The sequence below is a fragment of the Ostrinia furnacalis genome, unplaced genomic scaffold (genome assembly GCF_004193835.3).
Source record: "Ostrinia furnacalis isolate ACB-3 unplaced genomic scaffold, ASM419383v2 OfSCF1006, whole genome shotgun sequence".
NCBI classification, from domain to species: Eukaryota; Metazoa; Arthropoda; class Insecta; order Lepidoptera; family Crambidae; genus Ostrinia; species Ostrinia furnacalis.
In genome coordinates, this window is record NW_021131245.1 from 249328 (window position 1) to 277165 (window position 27838).

Consider the following 27838-nt stretch of genomic DNA (forward strand, 5'->3'; position numbering starts at 1 on the left):
GTCATGACCTGCTACAAGCTCGTCACGGCCGAGTTCAAGTGGTTCGGACTCCAGTGTGCTTACCATGAGTTTACGTTAGGTGTGCTCGCTAGCGACTACGTAAAAAAATGACATTAATTGTATGACATATTGTGCAGCGCCCCTAGCGGCTACTTTCAAGAAACAAAATCTTCATAGAGATTTTTGACGTACTCGCTAGCGAGCACACCTAACGTAAACTCATGGTAGGTGCACAGGTGAGAACATTTCTGTGGTGTCGCTTGCGANATAGATTAAAGAAAAGGTATACCTTTTTCAGTGATAGAAAAGATTTGGACGCGTATTCAGAATTGGTACTGTTTGTCATATTATTTTGAAATAATGGCCAAAGTTTTGCATCGAGTTGTGAGGTTTTCTGAAGTGTAATTTGATGAGCCATATAAATTTAAAAAATCTACTAATTTGGCAAGTGGATAAAAGTTTAACTACTGATGTTTGTTATTATTATTTTTCTGAGAATCTACAGTCAAGAGATCGATACGAAGTTTCAGCTCGGGAGAAGGGCCTTTTTGCAATGAGAAAAAAGTATACGTTCACATTTTTGTCCTGTACCCAATGAGTTGTGCGCATACGTCGCATAGGTTGAGTCATGGGCGTAACTAGAAATTTAGTTGAATTCTGTCTTCCTTAAAATAAATAACGTGAGCAAGATTATTAATATTATATAGAAAAATATGACCTATGTCTGGGATATATTGGTTGGTGAAATTTTGCTTCAATTGTCGTCATATTATGTCTCATTTATAGACAAAGTCAGCTATATCTGACGGTGATTCCGTATTCGGGTGTATCTATAAATCTCGGTTTAGGTGAGAGACAAATCTTAAAATAAGGATGTTGTATGAATTAGTACAGGTTGAAAAAAATATGAAATTGATCTGTCTAGTTACGCTTCTGTCTTAACCTAGGCAGGCGTGCGCACGAGTGTAGGCGCGCTTACAATAGTTGTTTAGCATCCACTAACAAATACTTAACCGCAAGTGGCATTTTTTACCTTCTCTATAACCCTGTAATAATAGTAGTGCTGGCTTTATTTAATCGGCATTATAAATCGACAATAGCAACGATTGTACAGCAATAATAAAACTTAACAAATAATGCCTCTTGCGATTATTTCAAGGAATTTTCCTTTCAAGTGTTTGTCGATGAAGTAATGGTGCGTATTCACCGAGAGCATTTATGTGTAACGAACATTCCCTTGTAGCATAAAAAATACTGCAATGCCAGACTTATCAATCAATAAAATAGTTATTATCACGTTTCAAGTTCATACAATCTATATTCGGCTCGTGTTGGCGTTTGTTCGCGAACCAATGCTCTTAGTGAATGTGAACCTTAATTATTATTAGAAGTGGCGCGCCCCACTCGCAACTCTCACGCTCATACAATGCCCGAGCCTCTGTCGCCTAGCGATTCCACGAGGCGACACTACGAAAGTAAATAATCTCTTGTATCCTAGGTAATGAAATAACATTGTGCTATTTAATTGATAGTTTTGATATCGTAGACGTTCGTTCGAATTTCATTATTTATCTTCGTAGTAGATTGACAAGACTGCAGGCAGTCTATTGCTCATAGTTTCGTGTTACTTGTTAATTGGTTAATGTGTCTAAATTTGATATAGCTCGTCTATGTTGTAATGTAAAAACTTTGATTTATATAATGATATTTCGTACCAAAGCGATAGCTTAGTTGAATGGGCAAGTCATCTAGCGAGGATGAGGTGAGGGCATCGTTTACCATTAGCAAAATATGTCATTCAGATGTGTGGTATAGATACTATTTAAATAAATAACTAATAAGTCGATGTAGTCAGTGGTTTACAGGTAGTGTTGTCGTTACCTAAATAAAAGTAATTCGAAACATTTTGACAACTACTCATTATCAACGAGAATCAGTGAAAATATCAATGGCGTCTCCATGGCCAGATTGAAGCTTCACTGTTTGATATTACTTCGTTCTGTTAGGTAAATATCCTGTGTAGTGCAGGGGTTTTTTGGCTGTTGTGTATTTATATTATAAATAAACACTTACTATAAGTATTTTGCGCAATAGTAACTTAGTTCTGGCACGGTGTTACAAGGAATAAAAATTAACGGTGCAATATATTTTTAACATGGCAACCCGCGAAATGTGAAATGGTAGTTGGGGTTATCGTCCCGGGTGTTGCAAGGTGAATGTTCTACTAACGTATGGCGGTGGGATGGTGGTTTATGTCATTAACACGGTTATATTTATTCCTATTATTATGGAGCTTAGGTTCAAATTGCAACACCCTCGAAAGTGATTGCATGTATATTCTATTAATAAGTTTTGTTGTTTAACAAATCAGTATTTTAATATGTGTGACATTCCAGATTCTATACCGATGATAAAGTTTTTAGTCTGATTTGCTACTTGATCTAATTTTCTATTAATTTTATAGCTCTCTGTGTGGTACCCGATATGTTATGCAGCTGTGCATACAAAATCAAGTTATATTTTACATATGATCAGTACAATGTATGTTATCAAATTAGTTTTATGTGAGTTTTCACTTTCTCAACAATGAAGTCAGTTGTGTTTATCGATGTTCCTTCATTTCAACCGTTGTACAACTCTGACCGAGCGTGTTTTGTATAATGCTTCCGTTGGCTTGTACGGAACCCCGGTGGATGCCGGAGCCAACGGAACCCCGATCCTTCGGTGGGTGCCGTTGTCCGCTTGGGTTTCGAACAAGTAGGTATCTATTATTTTGCTTAATTATGCACTTATTTTGTTTTTAAGTTTTTTNAAACAAAATATCACAGCAATATGATAACAATCGGCGAAGTAAAGTCATAGTGGTCCAACTTACATTTTCATCTTTTTGAGAACTGAAGGCTCAAATACCCGTGCTGTGTCTGATCACCAAACAACTGCAGAATTGCAGTTGCACTACTGCAATACTTGCCCTGTACAGCTACTATGCAAACATTATAACTGCATTGTTGCAGTTTTAGCTGCGAGTATAAATACTGTAAGCCTAGGCGCAGGCCACCGATTTTTCGTCGGCCGATGGTTGGGTCGGGCTGTTGATCAGTATGGAGATGTATGAAAGTGCGCACATTACACCGATTTGGTATCGGCCGATTCTTCATACAAATTAGAATCGGGTCCAACCATCGGCCAACTAAAAATCTTAAACCACTATGATTCTAAACTCGCCAATTTGATGGGCTACGTGCAACCATACAGGACCAAGTTCCTACCAAGACTAGCGTACAACTTACACTCTAAATTATTCTAACAAGAACAACACTTCCACATTCTTAATTCTAGATAATTAATAAATAAAAATATCCAACAAAACATGTTGATAAATAACTATCCATACATTATGTACTCATTTATTCTTGTAACATTCTGTTTCTTGTAGCTCTTATAGGTTGCACAGCATACCTATGATAATACTCTTTATCGTGAGCCAACAACCCCACCCTAATACATATTTGATGTGTTTACTCAATAAATACCTATGTTTTTTGTCTACCTCACATTTAGATTTGTACATTTCCAATGGTTCCATCATTATAAACTGACTGGTTTATCTACACAAAAAAACGAAACATTATTTATAGATTAAATTGGATTATTGTGTACTGCCATAACAATAAAATTTAAATTGATAAAACTCAGTTCTGTTATGCTTCAGAGTCAACAAGTCTAAAATGTGTGAATACTCCCTAATTAAGCTCATACTTCTCTAATAACCTGAACCTATCTTTTGCATTAGAATCACCAGTCATATTCGAATTTACACCAATCATATAGGAATTTCTACACAATCTAATTTGTGAATTTGCACAGGTTTCATAGAAATTCTAATGGTTTACAGATACTTATCTCCAATAGATGGAATTGTTTTTGTCAATAAAAAATCTGAATACAAACATATTATTATCAAAGTGATAGTAAGTCTATTAAGAATCTGTATAAAATGTTTACAGTGTAGTGCAATGTAAAGACACTGCTGTTTTTATTTATCACTGGAGACTTATGGCACTTTAGAAACCTCATGTGTTTGATATTTAATAAAAGGGACTCCTAAGAACAGGATAAATTAGCACGAGTCGTTCCCCGACCGATAAGTTCCATTATTAGAAATACTTTAAAAAATTGACTCTTACTTAGAAGATCATGGAACAATGTAAGCTGCAAGCTAAAAATAATTTACTCCTTAGTTTCATGGTTTTCGAATTTTTTAATGGCTGCTACAGGGCTTGGTGGCAGGCTAAGAGCGGGCGAAACTAAATACTGGCAAAGATATAATAATAGCTGATAGGTTCAATCATCAACTTCAAGTTCAAGCTCAATGTCAGCTAGGCTGATGCGTCTAAGCGTGTTGATCACCATATACCGGGAGAACGCGACGTAAAGATACCGGAACCAGACCATCTGCGACCGGTGGCGTTTCATAGCGCGCACCACCCGCCTGCTCTCAGTCCAGCGAAGGAAGTACCTTTAAATGTGAAGTTGGTGTATTACAAGTCAATACAATAGCAGTAAAATGAGGACTTAAATGGTATGTGAAGTGCCTTTACAACTAACTGCCTTGACCTGAATTTGAATCTGGTTTCACTTCTTTTGATATTCAACATTTAGGTTGAGTTGCACCATCTTACTTTAAAAACATAAAAAATCTGGTTAAATCCATACAAAAGATACTGGTAATAATAACCAAATATAGTTAAGGTTAAAGTCAGGTGATGCAACTCCGTCGTGTGGTGACGGCAGAGTAGAATACATTTGTCGCCAACCCCTACTCTTCCCGCGGGTGTCGTAAGAGGCGACTTAGGGACTGCACAACAAACAGAGAATGGGCAGCAGCGCTCTCTGAAAAACATCAATCTTTTAAACTGCGATCTCCAACCCGCCTGCCAAGCGTGGAGATTATGGCAAATCCCTCCACCATAGTGGAGGAGGCTCATAGTCCAGCAGTGGACTGTAAAGGGCTGTTGATGATGATGATGATGCAACTCAGCCCTAATAACTGAAAAATAGCTTAAAGTACAGTAGAACGCCGATTATCCGAATTAATTGGGACCGGGGTCGATTCGGATAATCGGACATAAGACTGGTAATAGACATAAACGAACTGTCACACATAGAATAAACTTTAATTAGTATAACAAACAGATATAGGTAGTTCACTTGGCGTTATTGTAGAACTGCTACAATAACGCTTAGTTGAAATATATCTGAATTCCATAAAAAAAAATCAAAAATTACTTTTTATATTACGCTTAGGACCGATTCGGATAATTGGCGATTCGGTTAATCGGCGTTCGGATAATCGGCGTTCTACTGTATTAAAGCTTAGTTCTTACCTTTTGGAAGACAGTACAAAGCTAAGCGGGAGGTCTAGAAACCCAAAATACTTTCTCATTATATTTACAGAATCTAATGTGTATACAATGCACCCTGAAAAGAAAGAAAAAGAGAAGTTTAGAAATTATTATTACGTTTTACACATGATACACAGATTAGAGATGAAACGGATATCCGGTAACTATCCGGTAGGCCGGATATCCGGCCTAAATTTACTATCCGGCCGGATACCGGATAGTAACTCACTATCCGGCCGGATACCGGATATTAAAAAGCTACGACAATTTCCTATTAATAAAATGAAATACATTAATCTTTGAGGTAAATATCAATAAAATGGCTTACAATAATGACGGCTTTTATTTAAAGTCCAAAAAGTTACAAAAAGCCGTATTTAAGGCCTTTCAAAACTAATTTCTTTTTCTGGGCTATTCACTCTAATGACGAATACATATTATAATAAATATCTGTTAATGTCGAAATATTGCCAAATAAATGCGATTTTTTTTTTCACTGATGGTCTGATGACATGATGCAACTAATTAAATTTTCGCTATTCAATCACACACTCACGATTGCAACCGAAATTGAATTGATCTGCCCCCTAGATAAGTGGCAAAATCGCCCGAATTGATCTGCCCCCTAGACAAGTGGCAAAATCTGACATTCTATTCTGACGGATTCGATTTTCGAAAAGTGTGACTGTGACTGACTGTGTGTGTAGTCTAGTCTACTAATAGACCCATTGATCGCGTTGGAAGCACCTGCGCGGCGCTATACTCGTCACAACATTCAACGAGACAATGGTCCAACTATCCGGCCGCCGGATATCCGGCTATCCGGCCTAGCAGCTGGCCGGATATCCGGTATCCGGTATCCGGCCAAACAACTATCCGTTTCATCTCTAACACAGATCATGGCTTTTTATATACTTACTCTTAGGCATAATTTTTTCAACAAACATATATGCAACAGCATAGAAAATGGCTGAATGGTTTGGATGTGAAGACACTCCGCCACGGTCAAACGTAAGGAGGGTGTCTATATCTAGTGCTTCTAATTTGTGCTGAATCAATTTAGCTATAACTGGCGCAGGCCACTGTGCCTTAGGATTGTCTGGAAGTCTCGTGTCATTGATCAGATCAATATTTTGTTCTGGCACACCTAGCTCAAGACATGCACTCCACAGTTCTTTCCGACGTATATTGCCTTTTCCATCATAATTTCCTAGAAATGACAAGAATAGAATTAGTAATTTAAGAATATGGTCAGAAGGGTCTATTAGTTGTGTTACAAAGAGAAAAATATTAAATTTACCATGAGATAAACAAAGCAGGTAGACATCAACACCCTGCTCACATAATCTGAATATAGTGGGCCCAAAAAACATGCATTCATCGTCAGGGTGCGCTATTACTATGAGCACTCTCTTTGCTCGCAGGGCGCCACGCGCTCTCGTCGGCAGGCGCCTCGCATACCGCCGGTACACCACACAACACACTATCAAGTACCCAACCACCCATAAGCTTATGTATAACGCAAAATTTCGAAAATACAACCAAGTCTCAGCCACAAATTTAATATAAATGCTGTAGAAAAATTCAAAATCGTAAAATGAACTATTAAATACCATTTCTGACTAGAAAGTAAGAAACTATTATTTGATACTATAGCTGAATAAGTTTCTTCATTTGTTACGACACTTTTTGTATATCTTATCTTATTTACAGCATTATAATTTAATAAAATAGAAACACTATCTGGTATTTGGTACCATTTTTGACGTTCTAATGAATGACAGACGGACAGAATGACATGGATGGTACTCTATAGTCTATGGTTCAAGAATAATTTACTCCAAAGATCATATAAATCTTAATTGAGTTGGTTAGAGTCTAGATAGAGATAAAAAAAATATTGTAGATGGCGCTGCTTTACCGATTTTACATGAAGTGTATAGCCATATTATTTTGGCTAGGCGTTAGTTGATAACTAAAACACCTTACCGCAAGCCGCGCGCTCCAATTCACAATGTTCTTCTACCTGAGATAAAAAATTGGGCCGCACTGTACATTGGTACGAACAGTACGTACGATACGATAATTAAATGTATTGTCTATGCTACACGTCGTATATGTTGTCTATCTCACTCACTCCTTCATTAGTTCATTCCAGCCAGTTCATTCATTCATCAGTTTTTGGAGTTCTTTTGTGATTGTTGTGAATTTATTGAATATTTTGGTTTTGGTGAAGAAAATAGATACAAAAATGATTCAACCGGACTTATCAGCCACTATGGGATTATTAGCTCACTTAAATTCAGATGAACTTAAAGAAATGTTAAATGATGACACCAAATTTGATTCAGTCCTGAAGGATGTGAAACAGGTACTCTAATTCAATATATTACTAATAAACTTCATTGTAAAATCCTTGCAAAGCATATAATTAACATGTTAAGTTACTCCTAATTGCGTTTGAAATAAAATTTCTGATATTATTTCGGAGGTTGATGACTCATTAACACAACTCAAATTACACAAACAAGGTTTACCCAGTTTTGCTCAATCAATAGTTCAATTTTAATACGCAATAAATTGTCTTTTTTAGGTAAAGGAATGGGATGTAGAGAAAGAAATGATAATAGCAAGTAACAGATCTCTTGCTGAGTTCAACTTGACCAAAGAACCTGAGCTGGAAGAATTGAAACAACGAGTTCTTGAGAAGTCTGAGGAAGGAGAGCAGTATTGTGTACGAATACAGGAACTTTTAGAGGAGTACAGTAAGTTCTGAATGTGCCTTATCTTGCCAGATGTAAATCATAAAATCCTATGCTATATTTACCAAATAACTCTTTGATTTACAGAAACAAAGTCTGCAGGTATATCAGCTGATACAACGTTGGCCCTACTACAAACATCTGCAGCAGAAATTGAAGAAGAATCTGAGAATATCGCTCAGGATTTCCTATCTCGAAAAATTGATGTTGATAAATTTCTTGAAGACTTCGAACCTATCCGCAAGAAAATGCATCTGAGGAAGTTCAAAGCTGAAAAGATGAGTGAACTCATGAGAACTCCAAATCCAAGTTCATATGGCAATGGATACTCGAAGCCATACTTGCCATACCCTAGCTATGGCCCCCCGTCAGGTCAAAGTGTGCCATATCCAATGGGCCCTCTAAACATGCCAATGCCTGGCATGTATGGAAATCATTTCTGAGTTTTTTTAATGTGTTCTTGATATAAAATGTTCTTAAGTCTAATATTTAAGTCAAGTGAGACTATAATGGTATCAGATTGTAAAGTGATATAGGCTTTGTTGTTAGTATAAAATAAACATAATAGACTAAGAGCTAGTGAACCTGCACTTCATAATTCACCAACATTATATCCTATATTGGGAGCATACGCTGACAAACTTTCAGCTTTTATAAAATGACGTAGGTCTGGCATTCACTAGCTCTTAGTCTGTAACAAAATGAACTGGTTTTAGTTTGTACCATCAGATAACAAAATAAGTAATCATTATCATAAAGACAGATAGATTATTATTTTTATGATATTATTGTTATTAGACAATGTCAATTTGTAACTTTATCCAAATTTAAATGCTTTGTTTTAAATATTGTACATTTTTAAACAGTCCGCTTGATGTTGGTGCTTGAATTAGAAAGAATGTGATTATATAAATAGGAATTCTTAAATGAAAAGATATCTATTGTATTGTAGAAATTCATAGCCAAATTATAGTAATGCACCAACCATAATATGGTAAAAATGACGAGTTATTAAAGGATCTCTTGTAATTCTGATCAATCTATGAATTGTGTAAATATCTGTTTTATTAAATTAATGATTTATTCATTCATACAAGAAGTAGGTAGTTTTAACATTGAGTTATTCAAAGTTATGTCAATGTTTTTATATTCTTTATAAACTATAGGAATATTCTTTATTATTTACTTTTACTTAGAATGATTGTAAAAGAAAAGCAAATGCATACAATAAAGTGATTTAATAATTATGTATTCTCCTTTAATTTATTATCACAATTTATCTACAACTAATATGGAGGTATTTAAAATATTATGTACAATATACATAATACAAAAATAATAATTTACTAAATGAATCACTAAAAAACAACTGATTTCTAAGCAATGATTGAGTGAAGCTGTATTTTTCATTTTGATAAGTCATTTCATCCAATTTGTGCTATTTTAACTTCTGGAGTTAATTAGTTTTATCTGAATTAGTTCTTTTATTTCTCTGTAGTTTGTCCTCATCATAATCTGTGGTGCCATTTACTACAAGTAGAAGGAATAAACCACCAATGGCAAATATACAATACATAACAGCTTCTTGTCTATAGGACTGTGAGATATCTTGTTTCTTTATTTTTATTTTTCTCACTTGTTCTCTTTCATATTGTGCTTTTTTGAACATATTCCCATAGTGCTGTTGAGCCCTGTAAAGATGAATATAGGAAGGAATTAAATGTGTTACCAAATATGTTACTGAGAGAGACAGTATTTTTTTTATTACCAAGCATCAAAATTATAAATGGGGGTTTTTCCATCCATGGTGGGCATAACATGTCGTTTTGCATGGGATTTGTAGAATTTTAGAGTTGGGTCTGTAGGCTCTGGTTCAGGCTGATAATCCATCCTACTGGTATTTTCTTTGCCAACAAGTAAACCTGAAATATTAAAAATGGTTGGGGTGAGCTTTCTAAAAAATAGTTTTAGATATTTTGTTTTAATAATAAAAAATTGTAACCTTTATCATACATTTTCTTAAGTTTTAAATTTCCTAACACTTCATATGCCTCTGTGATTGCTCGAAATTTTTTGGCAGATGCTTCATCCTGTAAATAAATTGAAAATAAACAATTTGATGAAACAAATAATAATAAAGGCATTGCACAGTATGTAGTGACTATTAGGTAAGAGTTGACACACGGAACTCACACAAGATCTATCCGGATGATATATTTTGGAAAGTTCGTAGTAGGCAGTTTTGATGTCTCCTTGCGTAGCCTTCGGGGTAACACCGAGGACGTCATAATGGCTGGCGTAGGCTCTGGGAATTATGCTCAGGGATCGAACTACGTTTAACGCCAGCCTTGTCTTTCCTGAGCATAACATCTGATTGTAAAAGAAACAAAATATTGTTTTACATGTCAACACCAAACAACATCATTAATTAGAAAATTACATGATTGAAAATACCTTTAGTATAGCAATTAAAATTACTGGACAAGGATTACATCTAATAATGTTAAATTTTGATTTTGACGACGGAAAATACCACTATTTTCGTCATTTTAAAATTAGAGGTTTTTCAAGGCAAAAGTCAATACTGTCAAACTCATCTGTGCTGTCAAATTGTGGTCAAAAATGTATGACGTAAGTGACGTTCCATTCGATTAATCAGAGATCACATAATATAGGATTGAGCCCTCCATCACGCAAATCTAGCACGATTTCCGGGCAGTATAACACACTCGCTCGTGCTCGCTCGGGTACGCATTCCGTAAAAAAAGTAATGTCATTTGTTGTTTGTCTGTGTTTTTTTTTTCTTTTTCCTATGTATTACTTTTCTCTATGTTTGTCACTTTTTGCGTGTGTGTGACGTCGTAAAAGTATTTTGCTTTGTGAGCAGATTTGTGAGTCATTCTCGTATAAAATTTAACAACGAATTCGGTTGGAAATTGTCGCATTTACTTATTTTTCACCGTCTTGCAATACCAATAACGCGTAAGTGTATTTTGCTGTCTTGGTAAAGTCATTAAACGGATTTAGGGGACATGTGTGGAGTGTGTTACTGTACAGTAGAAAAAGACAACCTTTTATGGAAGTCTGCTTGTGTTGTGACACCGTGCGCCCTGCCCTAGATAACTAACGCCTAAAAGCGTAAATTTCTGTTGCTCAGGCATGACTCATGGCCATTAGTGAGCGTATGTGATGAAAAGTTCGTTGTCGGGGAAGGCTCATCAAATTTATTTATAATCTTGATCGTGTACCAGTAGTATTCTTTGGAATATTGTCGTGCGTGAACATCATTCATCGTTAGTAAGGTATTCTTCGTATGAAATAAAACACAAAGTCACTCCATTTCAGCTGTGGTTTATGCTAATTTTCTGTACAGGATCATTGTTAACTTATCTTTTCTTATTTTGTGTAGTGTTTTAATGAGTTAATTAAAGTCATAACACAAGTGACAAGTGTAGACCTAAATACAGTGCTTCATGCAACTGCATGTCACTATTTTAGTCCTATGCTGCAGTTACTCAAACTTATTTTAATGTATCTCATCTCTATAATTAGTACACACAAATGACTAATCACAGGATGTGAACAATTCAAAAACAATGCATTAGATCTAAATAAACCTTATACCTACAAAAAAAGTCTCCACCTGTGCTAAAAACTCTGACTGTGGCAGCCTCTAATTAAGACAATCACTTACTACTTAGGACTTCTAGTTATAATAATTCATCTGCTTAGTAAATATTTAGAAATCTTGTACTATTCCAAACGACAAATTCTTATACAAAAATTGTTATTTTCCAGAATCATGTCGTCCCGTAAAACAGCTGGTCGCCGTGGCACTAACAAGAAGCGCGCCCAGCGTGCCACCTCCAATGTGTTTGCTATGTTCGACCAGGCCCAGATAGCAGAGTTCAAGGAGGCCTTCAACATGATTGACCAGAACCGAGACGGTTTCGTTGATAAAGATGACCTGCATGATATGCTGGCATCCCTTGGTGAGTTGACAGCTGCAGCAGATCCCATACATTTGTATTGAAAATTAAAGCTTACTACAACTTCACAAGATTGTGGTGCCGTTCGTTCTATTAAAAAAGGTTTAACTCATAGGGGTACCTACCACACAGGTACTAGAGTTACATATCCCTGTTAAACGCTATAAAACTTATGCTTTAACTTTTATTAAGAACTAGCGGCCGCCCGCGACTTTGTACGCATGGACCCCGTTTTAACCCCTTAAGGGTTGAATTTTGCAAAATCCCGTCTAAGTGAGCAAATTTGACACTCCTAGTACTTGTAGTTTCATGATGAGTGAATGGATCAGTCTCACAGTCTGTCAATCAGTCAGTAACTGATACTAATTAGGAAATTTAAAATACCTGTCCCAATTTTTCCAATTCCTATCTTTATAAAAATTGCGTTTCTTATTACAGGTAAGAACCCAACTGAGGATTACTTGGAGGGTATGATGAACGAAGCCCCTGGCCCAATCAACTTCACTATGTTCCTCACCTTGTTCGGTGAACGACTCCAGGGAACTGACCCTGAAGATGTTATCAAGAATGCTTTTGGGTAAGTTTTGTTTTATCTTACCACTTTTATTTTAGAATTCCATTTAACATTGACTATTCATGTCCAAACAGCAATCTAATGTACAGTCAGAAGGACAAAAACAACATAATTAATTCCTCTGTAATGAGGTCTAAATTCAATTGTTAAGTCGGCGAATTATTTATACAACATTCTACTTGCAGTTGTTTCGATGAAGAAAACATGGGTGTCATCAACGAGGAGCGACTCCGTGAGTTGTTGACTACGATGGGTGACCGGTTCACCGACGATGACGTCGACGAGATGCTCCGCGAGGCTCCCATTCGCGACGGACTGTTCGACTATGTGGAGTTCACACGCATACTCAAGCACGGAGCTAAGGATAAGGATGAGCAATAAAGCATCATGACACATCAAATGCCACCAGTCGCTTGGTAACCGTTTTTCTTTTTGCGTAACTTGAGGAGACCCAACCATGGACTGAGCGCTGCTACTTAAATCACCAGCATGTTTTCATAGATTTTGATATGTATTTCATCCATGTTAACAATGGTTGATCACCAGTTCATAAGTGATTATCAAGCAATTGGTGAATGCATTATGCAATAATCTGGCTCAGCAGGTTGCATGATACCAGCAGCACAGCTGTTTTGGTATGTTATTCCTGGAATGTCAGGTGTATGATTTGAAAAAGCTAAAATACAAAACATGAAATAAGTGTGATGCGATTTGCAATAAATGTGAATTTGTCAACATCAAGGAATGTACTTTACATAATAATTAGAATAAAATTTGTGTGATTGTAACGTGGCGTGGCATGCAACCTGCTGGTCTGAGCTAATATATTTTAACATTATGTATTTGACAAGCTAATTAAAGAATAAAATTGGTATAAGAAAAAAAATAAGTTAAGGAAGCAAGTTGATTTGATACAGATTTTCGGAATAATCTCAGAGGTGCTAATTTAAAACTTGTTTTTAATGTGGCATTTCTTATGTATTTACTCATGCATTTGTTAAATTATGATTCCATTTTACTGTAAGTATCAATTTGCCATATTGATTTCTTGCGTTTCTCCATTAGTTATTACAAGAAACTATGTGATTGGCAAGAGTATTATGATCATTCCTTGAATCAGTAAAAATGTCTTTTGTTTTAAAATGAAGTATTTTAAGTTTAAAACCGCAATGTTTTGTTAAATATTATATTATGTGTTGTCTATGGTTCATTTAATATAGGTGTTAAATAATTTTTCTCCAATTTTAAACGAACTCCAGATGACAATAGAGTTTACATTAAATTTGTATGTGCCTAGTGTGTGTATCATGTAGCCATGTAATCATGTATGTATTTATTATAAAATTTTATCTCAAATAATGTTTTATTTTATAATAGTTTTTAAATCATTCTCTTCTATTATTTGTTTAGGTGAATAAGAAAGAAGATCCGTAAATGTGCGTACGAAATGACTTAGCGGGAGACTACCGTGCACCTAATTAATTTTGGCATGTTTTAATAGCATGTTAATTATAGCTACGTCAATCGCCTATCTTAATTAGATCGTCACATAAGGAAACGTTAATGTTGGACACGTCAATTCGGTCTATACAGGGTGGAAACGATAAGTGATCTCATTCGATTATTTCTAAACTATACAAGATATCGAAAAACTGATTACTAATCCTGAAAGTACTTCACAAGCTCTATCCAACGGTACCAATATTAGGTTACAGAATTAACTGGATCTATCCGAAAATTTAATGTTTTCAGCCTCCATACTAAATGTATGCCAGTCAAACAATAATAGAAGTGTTAATTTTTTTTTTATTAAATAAAAAACACTTAAAATGAACTCGTAAACTGCATTCTTATTTAAAATTATTCTTGGAAAACATTGGTTTTAGGCTTTACTTGCTATAATATTAACAAGGCATGAGTGCCATGACTGTGGCTGTACTAAATGTATGGAAGCTGGAAACATTGAAATCTCGAATGGATCCAGTTTATTTTGTAACCTACTATTGGCACAGAATANATTCTTCTGATGCCGGATATGCTGACCCAAGCAGACCCATCCTTACAGTATTAAGTGTTTCATGGACTCCACATTGTATTCCACATGCTCGAGAGCTTCTGTTGTTAGGCCCATTTTTTGGGCCATGTGATTCGTTCCATAATGCCCAGTTTGCGTACCTGTAATTGCTTGGGCATACCTTTGAAAAGTTTTCATGACCCTGTATTTAGTACCTAAGCTTTTAGATAAAGGTACTATCAGTTCTGACCCAATAGGTATCGTCTCTGACCCTTGTCTCGCTAGACTGTCGGCTCTCTCATTGCATTCGATCCGTGTATGTCCAGGTATCCCACATTAGGGACACTTTGTCATGCCTTCAGAGTTTGTTCATCTTTAAGATTGCATCTAGAATACCTAATTCTAGACTCAACCTTCACTGAGGCGATGGTTTTGTTTGAGTGCTGCCTGGCTGTGGCTAAGGATGTAAATATTGCGTTTCTTACGCCCCTGTTTTTAATGCACACATAATTAAGTATAGCGTAGAATTCAGCTTGAAATACTGTAGCAAACCTCCTTAAACGTTCACTGTGTTTATTACTACATGCTTGACTATGAACGAGTGCTGTAAGTGCCCACCGACCTAGGCAGTTTTGTATCAGTATATCAAGGGCAGTAATTATGTCCTTATGATTTTTTCAAATTATTTAAAATTTACTTGGTTCAAGGGGTTCGCGTATAGGGACAGTTGCAAGCAACCGACTCAGTCTTTCCTTTACCCGACTGGTTGGGGGTGGACCAGAATCGATAGCAACATGGAGCCTACATGGACCAATTGCCTGTAGCTGCCGAAGCTTGCCTGGAAAGAAGTAGCGCAGAAGCTGGTGCTGTCTGAAAAAACAACTATAATGGTCACAGCCGTAGCCTTTGTGCTAAAAATAATCTCCCGTATTATGATAATATCAATCATCTCTTCCCTCACACTTACCTTTCCGTTATCACTGGTACAATAGTATGTAGAAATAAAAATGTTAATTAAAATAATAATAATAATCATTAGACGTTTAGACAAATTAAAGTTCTTTATTTAGTGCTTTCTTCTTATGAGATTTTCAATAATAAAATGTATTTAAACTATTTTCAACCTTATGTCATACACATAGAGTTCAAAATTTATTGAAGAAAAAATACAAATCATGGTAGCATGATGTGCCAGGAACTCTAAATAAATTCTAAAATAATAATCTTTACTTGCTTATGAACCAAATAGTATGAATTCATGGATAAAATAAATATTTTTTTCCGACGCGCATTAAAATTCGCCCGCTGTCCTGAAGAAAAATTTTTTTTCACCTACTTTTTTCAAAAAAGTACCATACAATGGTACATATTTATAATCCTGATAAATGTAGCTATCAGAACATTTTTTTTTATTACTTGATCTCCAGTGGTTTAAAAGTAAACGACGTTTATTTAAAAAAATACTTTTTGGTTTTTGTGAATTTTACTCCATATTTCTATTTTTTTGTATGAAAAGGCAAAAAGTTTGTTCTAGAAATGAATTCGCCATCCTTTAATTATCCGAAAATGACACCACACTTGCCCTAATACCCATAGTTTTGAAGATATGGGCCTTAAAGTGAAGCGCGGCAGAAGGAAACTTGCCCCCCCTCCCCCTGCTACCACAGAGGGGGCTCCCGATGTCTACCGACGGAAATCTACTCAGGAGCACCCAAAGAACAACTGGTGCAAAAATGAGCCTTCTATACCAAAGTGGAGGGGTCTCCATACAAATCATTGCACTAAATTCCCTACTAAAAATAACAAACAAAGAGTCGCCCATTGGAGTCGCCCACTGCCCAGCCAGCGGTTGGATCGGTAGGGTGGTGTGTCGTTCTACAGAGCCCACTCAATGTTCGCTCGCGACCCACCACTGGGTCGACCCATAGCTCGGGAAACCCTGATCTAGGGTATGTTTAAAAAAAAGCAAACTAATTGTTGGTAACTTGTAATTTTTAAACAATAGTATTTACAAGTCTTAGAATGGCGATTGGTTATTCCCACTGGTCCTTGATGAAGGCTGCGCCCCTCTCGGCGACGAGCATGATAGCGGCCTGCGGGTTGCCGGTCGGCAACGTGGGGACCGACGACGCGTCTATCACTCGAAGACCTAAAGATGTAGAGAAAATGAGGATGAGGATTTTTAGACAATATGACATTCGCTACTTAAGTGCGATTCGTTTTCACCGGCGTTTCTAACAAATTGTCTCTTTAAAAAGGTATGATGCAAAACTTTAGCATGTTTTCTCATTTTTTAAAAGTAGGTACATAGGACTTATCGCTAAAAGGACGCCATTTTTCTTACTAGCGACAATTTCGGCCAAACGCCTCCATTAGAAATTTTATTGTTCCGAGGCTCACCGAAAAGCCGCGTGGAGTCCAAGCTGTCCCACGTTTACAAAGTCAGCTATCAGTTACGTTAGTAAAGAATCACAGGTCTACAAAAACCCAAACTTCATTGATTCTGTGGGCCAGGGTTGCCAAATGACATGTATACCTATGTTACGGTTAATGTATATATATTTTAATCCTCCCCTACCCTTAAATCAGCCTTAAACCCACTCACCACTAACGTTGTAGACCTTAAGCGTGGGGTCAATAACGAGCCCCATCGCAGCGGTCGCGATCTGATGGTTCTGAGGGTCGGTGTTGACGCGCGCCATGCATTCTATCCAGTCGTCCGACCACTCGGCCAGGCCGGAGCACCGCTCGGTGGTCTTGTTGTCCAGTTTTATGCCGTATTTGTTCTTTAGGGTCTGTAAAAAATGATTTATCAACATAGTGAGTACAAAAAACTTAAACCATGTTATGTATTAACCATTTAATACATTATTGAAAATAATCTATCCAATTCGATAGGTGTACCGTGTACCTACTACTTTTTGACAAATCAAAGTATTAGTATGTACCTAGTACCTACTTAAGTAGATCCTTTTTACTTCATTGCGTGTCAGAAGAAACTATGAGGTGATATTAGTTATCGTTACACTAATAATCGACCAATTAGCTGTTACTACAGTTTAAAAAAAATTAACAAGGCACCAATTAGCGAATCAACAATAGGTAGGTGGGTGATTGCTATAGCACAGATAATATAATACTAGGCTATAGTAATTTAGCCTATCATAGTTATTGGCATACTTATTGGATTGTTAATAAGTAAGAGATAAAAATATCTACTACATTGGACTGCGTATTGCTCAGAAAAAATATTTGTCTCTTTTCCTCTCTTAATAACTTCCATAAGGCTTGTTTCTTTTCATTTTAGGCGAGTTGGCCAATAACTATGTATTGGCTAGAGGCGCGGATCCAGCCCTCAAAAAAGGTTGTGGGCACCATTGANCATGTCTTCTCTAGTACGTAGTACATTATAACTCAATGGTGGGCACAGCCACCAAAAATTAGCAAAGTGAGAGTTGGATTGGAGTACGAACTCACTCACGCACGCTCAATCACGCTCGATTAAAGGCTCAGTCAGCCGTTTTTATCATCAGCCTATCGATCTTAAATATCAATGATCATAATTAAAACAAGCAAATCAGGGTTGTGGGCATGCCCACAATGCCCACAGCGGTGGATCCGCGCCTGATTGGCTATAATTACTATAGCGATCACCCTATGTGTCTTAAAAATTTAAACAAGAACAAAATGTTATACATAGATAGGTACACCCAAAAAGGACTTCTGTGTCATCGACAATTGATGTCAAAATCAACTTACGTCGCTCTCAAAGATCTTCTGCAAGTACCTAACGCCGTCCCGGATCATGACGAGGTCGTCGGGATGCGAGAAGTACCCGGGGTAGAACAGCGGCGGCGTCAGCGGGTCCGTGGAGTTGATGGTCATGCGGCCCACGCTCCGGGGGAGGAGGATCGCTGCGTTTGCACTGAAAGGTATTTTAAACTCATCATCATCAACAGCCCTTCACAGTTCACCGCTGGACTGTGAAGCGGTCAGCGGTGGACTGTGAAGGGCTGTTGCCTCCGTTATTGGAGGGTTTTGCCATAATCCTTACGCTTGGCAGGCGGGTTGGAGATCGCAGTTTAAAAGATTTATGCTTTGCTGCCCGTTCTCTTACTGTTTGATGTGTAGTCCCTAAGTCGCCTCTTACGACACCCGCGGGAAGAGTAGGGGTTGGTGACAAATGTACTACTCTGCCGTCACCAAACGGCTTTAACAATTTACTCATGTGTACTTACCTATGATGAATTATTATGTAATTTTAACTGTCCTCCGCGTATTTGCACCATTCATTAATGTTCACGCTATGTACTGTATAAAATTTTGCTATGGCAAAGTACGAGTTTCATATAATTGGCGCCCAACGTGTTGCTCGTTTCGGTCAACGTTTCAGCGACGACTTTTAATTTTCAGTATTTATTGCGTCTTCTGATCATTAGAATCTAATTGCTTACCGTGCTCCCTCATATTTTTTGTCCTTTAACTACTCATTTCAAATGTATTTTTCAGGAGCCCTTTTTTCTATTTCTTAAAAATTTAAATGTATTTGTAAGATTTATATTTTAATAAATCAACATAAAGCCCTAATTGCTTAGCTTTTATGGCTGAAAGAGTATAATTCTGTGAACTATGAAAATGTATTCGCCTACATAGTACTTAATTACCTACGAGTAATACGAGTATACTTACGAAACATTCCTCCCTTCGTTACTGCCCTCAGCGTATTCGTTGATGACGCCATTTCTCGAGCATTCCGCGTAGAATCCGTTGAAGAAGAACTGAATGTCGGGTTGTTTACGAGACTGGTCCGCAAGACTTGAGTAAAGTAGACCAGTAAGCTGTAAATAAAATCCTACACTTAAGTAAACATTGTGTTTGTTAATAAACAGACAATTCTTTAATTAAAGCTACGTTTTCTGACGCGACAAATTCAGTTACTTTTTTTTTTAGGAAAATTAACGAAATTGAAAAACATGAGATATAATAATGCTCACTGAGATTTTTTACAAGTTGTAACTGGTATTAATTTTAGGCCTATAATATAAGATTTGCTAGTCGTTTATCAGCATCTAACATACTTACGTAGGTACTTAATTAATTACAGCAAGCGTAACAATGCATTTTCTGGACACCATTAAAATGTGCGATATCTAAAGTTCGGTATTTTACGCCTACTTTAGCAATCCTATTAGACGTAGGTACTTACTCTTGATTTCATTAATCTATAAATAAAAATGAATTGCTGTTCGTTAGTCTGATTAAAACTCGAGAACGGCTGGGCCGATTGAGCTGATTTTTGTCTTGAAATATTTGTGAAAATTCAGGGAAGGTTTAAACGGTGAAAAAACACAGTTCTTATAAAAAAATAATATAGCGGTACAAAGTTCGCCGGGACAGCTAGTATCAAATAAAATAATATTAAAGTTACCTGAGTTATACCAGTACTCGTCATCGGTCCTTGCCCGCTTAATAGATACTCAGTGAGCACACTCCAGTCAAGCACATCGGTATCGTTCACATTAGTCAGATAGAAGTATAAAGTGATTCCATAGTGGTTCATAAGCGTTTGTCCGACTGGCAGGTCAGCGATCACTGGGATGCCCAAAGGTTCTAGAATCTCACGCGGCCGGACAGCATCAGAATATGGGGACTGTTTAGTGCACCTGCACTTAATATGACCTAGAAAGACGTGGAATATTAATAGGTATCTTACAACTTTACAAGTACCTACTTTTAAAGTTGTAAAATCTCTTAGATACTAAGGATGCTGTCTTCTATCCTGGAATATTATGTATATCTGGTTATAAATCAAATCAAATCAAATCAAATCAAAAATATTTATTCAGTTTAGACCACAAGTGGCACTTATGAACGTCAATAGAAAATAATAAAAAAAGAAAAGGTGGGGCACTTTACATGTCTCCTTATCTTTTGGGCCCTACCATCTTCTAAAGATACCTTTAGAGCTGTCACTTACCTCTTTAGTCGCGTTCACGGTATGAGTCGTACCATTTTCATCTATGAACTCCACTCCAGTGGCCTGGATGCCTTCAAATAGGACCCTAGACACATGGGATTTCAGCCTCACGTCCAGATTGGGCCTCTCCGAATGTGGTTTCAGGTAGGCTCTCGCTGTAGTGTACCTTTGGCCGTCTCTATAAAGATAGTAGAAACTTTATAGAAATAAATTCAAACAATAATTGAATGGAGTAGTAGGACTAGTTTTCTGATATCAAACTCAAAATCAAAAATATTTATTCAGTTTAGACCACAGTGGCACTTATGAACGTTAAATATAGCAAAAAATAATAAGAAAAGGCAGCCCTTATGGGGCACTTTACTTATGTCTCATTGTTATCTTTTGGGCCCTGTCACCACTTCTTCTTTTCGTGTCGACAACAAACCTACACAGTAAGTATCAGCTCAAAACTTCGCCACAAGAGTGGCGTTGTCCGTAGCACTTGATGAGTGCTACTGAATGAATTCAGTATGAGCAGATGAATTCTTCTGAGTGCAGTCACCACTAATTATATTGGCAGGAATTATCTAATGGTAAGAATAACCAAATTCAAGTACCTACATCAAATATTTGCAAACTGAACTGACCACGCATTCTTGTCATCAATATAGTCCCGGATATAAGGGTATTTTTTATATGTACCTATCTTAAAGGACAATGTTCGTTCTCCATACATTGTTTGCCTAAGAACCAACAATTTTGGCATATAATACCTTGATGTCGGGCAGCCGGCTCTCGTTGATGTCTTGCAGAACTTGCGCGGCTAGCGACTGGTATCTGAACTGTTTTCTAGTGAGAATAGGCAGTGGCCTATGGTGAGACCACTTACTCGTTGAAGGTCTGCGCGATGCTGAAGCCATCGGGGGTGGATGGATCGTTCATGTCGGTGATGATGGGCAGCCCGCTCTCGTTGATGGCTTGCAGCAGAACGTGCGCGGCTAGCGGCTGGTATCTGAACTGGAAACGTTCGAATTGATCGAAGAATTAATATTTTTCCAATTTGTAGATGTATGGAGCTATAGTGCAAAATAAAATCTAAACAGCCTATTATGAAATGATAGTAGTATTAGGACGAATTAATTACCATGATTGATACATCTGGAGTCGGTGCCAAGATTGAAACGTGTGAGGTAATAAAAGACGTATTTTTTTATTTCCTAGCACAGTGACAACTGTCCAAATTGTTTCTACTCCGTTTTTTTTTATGATTATTAGCAATTTGTATTGCTTAATACTAATAGTCCCATTAGTGGGCTCACCACAATAGTTGAGCGGCGGTGGGATTCGAACTCGCGTTTCTCGGATCTCGAGTCGGCCAGTCTGACCCCTTCACCGTTCGGCCGTGGTTCGGCTATCGTGGCTATAATCGCGTTAAAATAGTCAGTTCCTACCTGCTGCACCGGCAACGGGCCAGACGCTGAGTGGTGTTCCCCGCTCACTAGCGAGCCGATCTGCTTGTTGCCCTCCGTCATGTCGAAGTAGGGCTTGTTCTCCTCCCACGACCAGCCCTCGGCCCCCGCCGCGACCCAGTCCTCGTAGTCGGCTGCGTGCCCTCGGTGATACATCATGCCGTTGAGCACGCTGGATCCGCCTGAAAGTTAGCCTAGTATTTTGAAAAGGAGCTTGGGTCATCAAAGAATGCATTTTTTTAAGAAATAATAATTTGTTGGTAAATTTCCAAAGCATTTCTATGCTGAGCGGTATCTCGTAGAGAAGTATAGAGTAACTGGTCGTGCCATAGTGGTGCGGTATGGGAGGGTACTTTTGGTACCTCAACGCATCAGCGAGCGAGACCTCAGAGGCTCAGATGCTTGCTCATTAGGACATGGACCATAACAGCTCTGTTGCGTCACATGTAACCCCATAAGTACCTACTTACCTCTCCCCTATCGCAGAAACGTAAGTAGGTATTAAGTTAAACGCGACAATACATCTGTAGTAAGTAGGTACCAGTAGAATGCGTGCGTACCTACGAGTAAGCAAGCTTAGATTGGACGTGGAGCTGGAACGCTCAAGGTTGGACTTTTTAAGCATAATGATTAGAACAAATTTTAAAAGTAGACATATAGTTGAGCATGTTACCTACTTACCGAGAACTTTTCCCCTCGGCCACATGCATCCCTGCCCGTCTTGGTCGAGGCAGTAGTTGTCGGGCACTGTCCGATACCTCCAGTCTACATTCTCGTTGGACCAGAACGTTCTGTAGAAGGACGGCGGGCGAGCGCCTATTGGTTCCTGATCGCCGGCTTCTATTAGTAGCACCTAAAAAAGAAAAACAGTGTGTCATTTATCTTCTTTGCATGTTTGAGAAAAAACCACTTCCCTGCTTAAGTCGAGTTCGACAGCTGGAATCTGGATTGTAGCTGAAACGATTTGGGACGTTGACATGAAAAACTGTCGGGAGATAGGTAAATGTTCAGAGGTTTTTTTTTATCCAGCGCTGTCCTATAGGACATTTTGCGATTTCTATCAAACTTAACCACTTAAGTTAATTTACTTGCGAAGGTTACTTAACTTTAGAGCCGCGCCTATACCAGCATAGTAGGGTCAAGATTAGGGCATGAATATCGGAATCTCGGAATGCAAGATCCGATATTACAATTTCGATATTGAGCGATCCAATATCTTAATATCGGAATCAGATTGATTTTGATTCATCGGTATGTTACAGTAGTTTTGACGTGAAAGAGAGACAGACAGAGTTACTTTCCCATAATATTAGTATAGATTTCACTTCTATGATCTGAGATCTCACTTGATCTAAATCATTTTTAGCATTTGCCGTGAACGAAATGGATACCCATAACGTAAAAATGGTTTTAAAATACTTAAATTTCATGAAGTGCTGTTTTGTACCAAGTTTAAGGCTTTCAATAAAATCATTATTATATTGTAATTAGAGATGAAACGGATAGTTGTTTGGCCGGATACCGGATATCCGGCCAGCTGCTAGGCCGGATAGCCGGATATCCGGCGGCCGGATAGTTGGCCCATTGTCTCGTTGCATGTCGTGACGAGTTTAGCGCCGCACAGGTGCTTCGAACGCGATCAGTGGGTCTATTAGTAAACTAGACTACTTAGTCACACTTTTCGAAAATCGAATCCGTTCGAATAGAATGTCAGATTTTGCCACTTGTCTTGGGGGCAGATCAATTCGGCCGATTTCGGTTGCTATCGTGAGTGTGTGATTGAATAGCGAAAATTAAATTAGTTTACTTGTTGCGTAATCGGACTGAACTGCATGCATCATGTCATCAGACCATCAGTGAAAAAAAGATCGCCTTTTTATTTGGCAATATTTCGTTCGACATCAACAGATATTTACTAATTTATGTATTCGTCATTAGAGTGAATAGCCCAGAAAAAGAAATTAGTTTTTTGAAAGGCCTTCATAATGGCTTTTTAGTAACTTTTTGGACTTTAAATAAAAGCCGTCAATATTGTAAGCCATTTTATTGATATTTACCTCAAAGATTAATGTATTTCATTTTATCAATCGAGGGAAATTGTCGTAGTTTTTTAATATCCGGTATCCGGCCGGATAGTGAGTTACTATCCGGTATCCGGCCGGATAGTAAATTTAGGCCGGATATCCGGCCTACCGGATAGTTACCGGATATCCGTTTCATCTCTAATTGTAATACAACCCAGGATTCTAACAAATAGTCATTTTATAGCACACAAACTAAATTCCGATATTACCTAATATCATTTAAATTCAGATATTGAGTCCTAATATCGGAATTCAAAACCTTCCGATATTAACTAGGTAGGTAGGTACATTGTACATGCCCTATTCAAGATTCTAGATCTAAAAATATTACCTTAAACGCGTCGTTCTCGCTGAGCCTGCCTGCCACGATAGCCCCAGCTGATCCCCCTCCCACTACAATAAAGTCGTACTCCGATTGCAATTCTTCCTGCGACTGGATTCTGCTGCAAGGCGAAGCGATGTTACAGCGCCCCTTGAGAAATGCTTCTAGAAGCACCATGAAGGTAAAGGTGCCACTGCATATCGGAGAGTTGACCAGGGATATACCCTCGTCCACTAGTGGACACTGACAGTCCTGGAAATGGGAAGCGAGAAGTGGCATACAAATTTTCCATTACGCAGTTTCTAGTTTAACATGCATCATTATATAAAAAACGTCATTTGAAGCTAGGGCCTGACGGTCTAGGGACTGACGATTTGGAGTAAAACTTAACACAAATGCAGATTAACTTTATATTATAACATGCTTAATACGATGTGCTGAAAATAGCCGAAAAACCACACGTAAATAAGTACTATTAAATTATACAACGTGTCCCAAAATTGAAGGATAAGCCGGCGCCGCAGGGTGGACATAGTCATGACTGCTTTAGGAAAAATAAGAAAAAAAATCCATCTCAATTATTTTTTAAATTACACAATAAATTATGAAATTCGTCGAAAATTGACTCCCCTTATGATATTTTACATTACCACGACTACAATTTTTCAAATACTTTCTGTTTTTTTGTTTGTATCGGCAACTTAAGTAGTGCTGCTGTCCACCCCAATTCTTAAAACCCTCAGAATCCTCGCAGTTTTTACACAAAAGTTAATAAAAATATGATATTTCCTTAAAATTTTGAACGATTTTTACTTACACTCCACTTTGACTCGTCGTTTTGAAAAAAAGCAGTATGAACACTACTGCGGCAAGTTTTTTATAAAGTTGACGCAACTATCCAAGATTCCCAAATGGTATAATACCTACTCTAAGAAACCTAGTCGCAAAAAAGATAATGCATGCATTTTTACAAGCATTTCGCTTGTAAGTTAGTATGAGATAAATCTTGCAACTGAATTTAAAACCAGTTCTCCTTAACCAATTGAGCTGAAATTTGGTATACTTGTGTAAGTACGATGACAATGCAATATTATGATACCATTGAGCTGGATGGAGTAGGTATGGCGGTGGCCATAGGAACTCTTAACGAAACGGCGGAATTACATCTAGTTTGGGTTCGTTGGACTTGTCTTTTCGAGCACTTTAGTGCTAGACGATGTTCAGGGTCCTGATGATGAAGTCAAGAGGTGGCAGGAGCTGGCCATAGGAACTCCTAAACGAAACGGCGGAAGCTTATCGAGTTTGGGTTCGTTGGATTTGTCTTTTCGAGCACTTTAGTGCTAGACGATGTAATCAATAAAGCTAAATCAACTAGGGACCGGCGAAGTGACTGGATCAACATAAAATATGTTTTCGTAACAACTGGCACGTTTGCACTAATTCAAAAAACGGCTGCCGCAAAGCCAGTAGGTATGGTCTAAGGATAACTTCGTATCTTACTTTAAACTCAACTTAATGTCATTCACTCTAAATACATACTAAAGCGCAAAATTATAAAATCAGTGCGTGGCGAGGGAATGACGCTAAAAGCTGTGGACTCTTTTTCAACTAAAGAAAATTAAATTGTTGTTTATTGAAACCGCAAAATATTAATAGAATTTGGTGTAATACACGTTTAAATAGATTATTCGTTAATTAATACAAAGGATCAAGTTGATGTTTCTTAAATATGGGTTCCAAAACACAAAATTTTGGAGTACGGACATGCCTAGGGAATGACGTTTTGGGTCATTAAAAAAAAGATGTTTGAAAAATAGTTTAATAAAATGTAAATCGGTGATGAATAAAGCACATTGCGAGCTGTTATTTAACAATTTTGGAATAAAATAATAACAAATATTCCATGTGAAATGTGGCGCGGACTAAGAGTTGACATATTTTTGTGGAATAGGTATCTAAAGGATATTCGACAGCTTTAGGATATTGCAGCAAGTGATCACTTATTTTAATTCATAATTTAACGGTTTACTCATTAATTAAGCTTGATTAAGCTCTAAAAAACTAAGAATATTGATATTAGTTAAATTATAATGCTAAAATATCTTACCTGAGCCGATAGAATCATTTTAGTCTGCCGTTCAGTGGCTTATAATTTCATGAAATAATATAAATAAAGTAATTAACTCAATTTGAAACCCTATTGCTACGGGTTTCTTATATATAATTGCATTTAAAGATAAAGATAAAGATATTTTTATTTATCAGAACTATTGTGATAAATTGCATTTGATAAAAACTGCAATAAACAAGCAATTTATTTACCTGGGAGGTAATGTAAAAATATGTAGGTATAATAATCAATTGCGTAATATCTGCGGTAACATCAAAACTTAGGTTCGTACCTACTTCTAGAAAATTTTAAGATAAGGTAATCAAAATTAATCTTAATTATCCTTATTTGTTTACATTAATTAAATTAGTAAATACTTACCTACCTACTTAGATTAATAAAATCTAAGCCTACCTACAAATCGTCAAATGCTCTTGGAGCTTTTACATATTGTCTTTTGCCCTACCAGCAGCGCTTCGAGACAAAGATTTGGCAAGTGCTAAAAAGAAGAGCCGCAACAAACTCACTCACCACTGTCTGCCGGTTTAAAAATATAAAAAAGTAGGAAGTTACAGTACATTCAGAAGCAAGTTACATACCACGCGTTGCCGTTGATATGGTGGCCTTTAAGACTCCCATTTAGCACGAGACCGCGTGGCAGTTTTGAATACCTATATTTCTTTAGTGCCGTTTCTAGGTTAATTGTTGCGTTTTGATACATATTTATGACAGGTATATCTTTCCTTGACCAGTCCCCGAAGGCAGCACCTGTTCACAGACGACGTGTGAACCAGCTATCGCTTCACTCGACTATATTATAGAGACAATTTAGTGAGCATGACAAGTCTAAGATATCCTTCTGGCGAGACAGGGCAAGAAAATTCTAGAGAAAAGCAAGGCACCATAACAAATCGTAATTGTGGCAGTTTTAAACAAATTGTATATATTTAATGTCGGCTCGTCAGGAATTCGAACCTCATATACCTACAATGTGAGTCACGTTAAAGTGTACATATGAAAATAGATGAAACTAGACCTATTTTTATCGACAAAAAAGAGGTCAAAAAATTTTTGAGTTTTTTTTTAATTTTTTATAGATTTTTTTTTCTTCAAATTACTTATTGTAAAGAAAACGTAATAACTTTTAAAC

General features: G+C 37.2%; 4 protein-coding genes and 1 pseudogene across 5 annotated transcripts; 2 read left to right on the forward strand and 3 right to left on the reverse strand.

The window, feature by feature from the left end:
* Positions 1-2818: 2818 nt before the first annotated feature.
* On the reverse strand, positions 2819-7168 carry PIG-L (phosphatidylinositol glycan anchor biosynthesis class L). Its single transcript, XM_028301888.1, has 4 exons — positions 6706-7168; positions 6325-6615; positions 5388-5481; positions 2819-4519 (listed from the first exon to the last, which is right to left on the reverse strand). The coding sequence occupies exons 1-4, from the start codon at positions 7019-7021 to the stop codon at positions 4345-4347; spliced, it is 876 nt and encodes a 291-aa protein (XP_028157689.1). The 5' UTR covers positions 7022-7168; the 3' UTR covers positions 2819-4344.
* A 384-nt stretch (positions 7169-7552) lies between these two features.
* Vps37B (vacuolar protein sorting 37B) lies at positions 7553-9145 on the forward strand. Its single transcript, XM_028301857.1, has 3 exons — positions 7553-7776; positions 7999-8170; positions 8255-9145. The coding sequence occupies exons 1-3, from the start codon at positions 7657-7659 to the stop codon at positions 8608-8610; spliced, it is 648 nt and encodes a 215-aa protein (XP_028157658.1). The 5' UTR covers positions 7553-7656; the 3' UTR covers positions 8611-9145.
* Positions 9146-9287: 142 nt separating this feature from the next.
* On the reverse strand, positions 9288-10765 carry DnaJ-11 (DnaJ (Hsp40) homolog 11). The gene is made up of 5 exons (XM_028301858.1): positions 10622-10765; positions 10361-10537; positions 10170-10257; positions 9936-10089; positions 9288-9858 (listed from the first exon to the last, which is right to left on the reverse strand). Exons 2-5 carry the CDS (start codon positions 10535-10537, stop codon positions 9624-9626), a joined length of 654 nt encoding a protein of 217 aa, XP_028157659.1. The 5' UTR covers positions 10622-10765; the 3' UTR covers positions 9288-9623.
* Positions 10766-11002: 237 nt separating this feature from the next.
* sqh (Myosin regulatory light chain sqh) lies at positions 11003-13978 on the forward strand. Of its 2 annotated transcripts, none has more exons than XM_028301859.1 (4): positions 11003-11149; positions 11966-12159; positions 12595-12733; positions 12916-13978. In XM_028301859.1, exons 2-4 carry the CDS (start codon positions 11970-11972, stop codon positions 13109-13111), a joined length of 525 nt encoding a protein of 174 aa, XP_028157660.1. In that variant the 5' UTR covers positions 11003-11149; positions 11966-11969; the 3' UTR covers positions 13112-13978. The 2 variants fall into 2 exon arrangements, with proteins under 2 accessions (XP_028157660.1, XP_028157661.1); XM_028301860.1 differs by having other exon boundaries at positions 11015-11469; positions 12916-13470.
* Positions 13979-16730: 2752 nt separating this feature from the next.
* Positions 16731-26768, reverse strand: LOC114350908 (glucose dehydrogenase [FAD, quinone]-like; annotated as a pseudogene).
* Positions 26769-27838: the final 1070 nt, after the last annotated feature.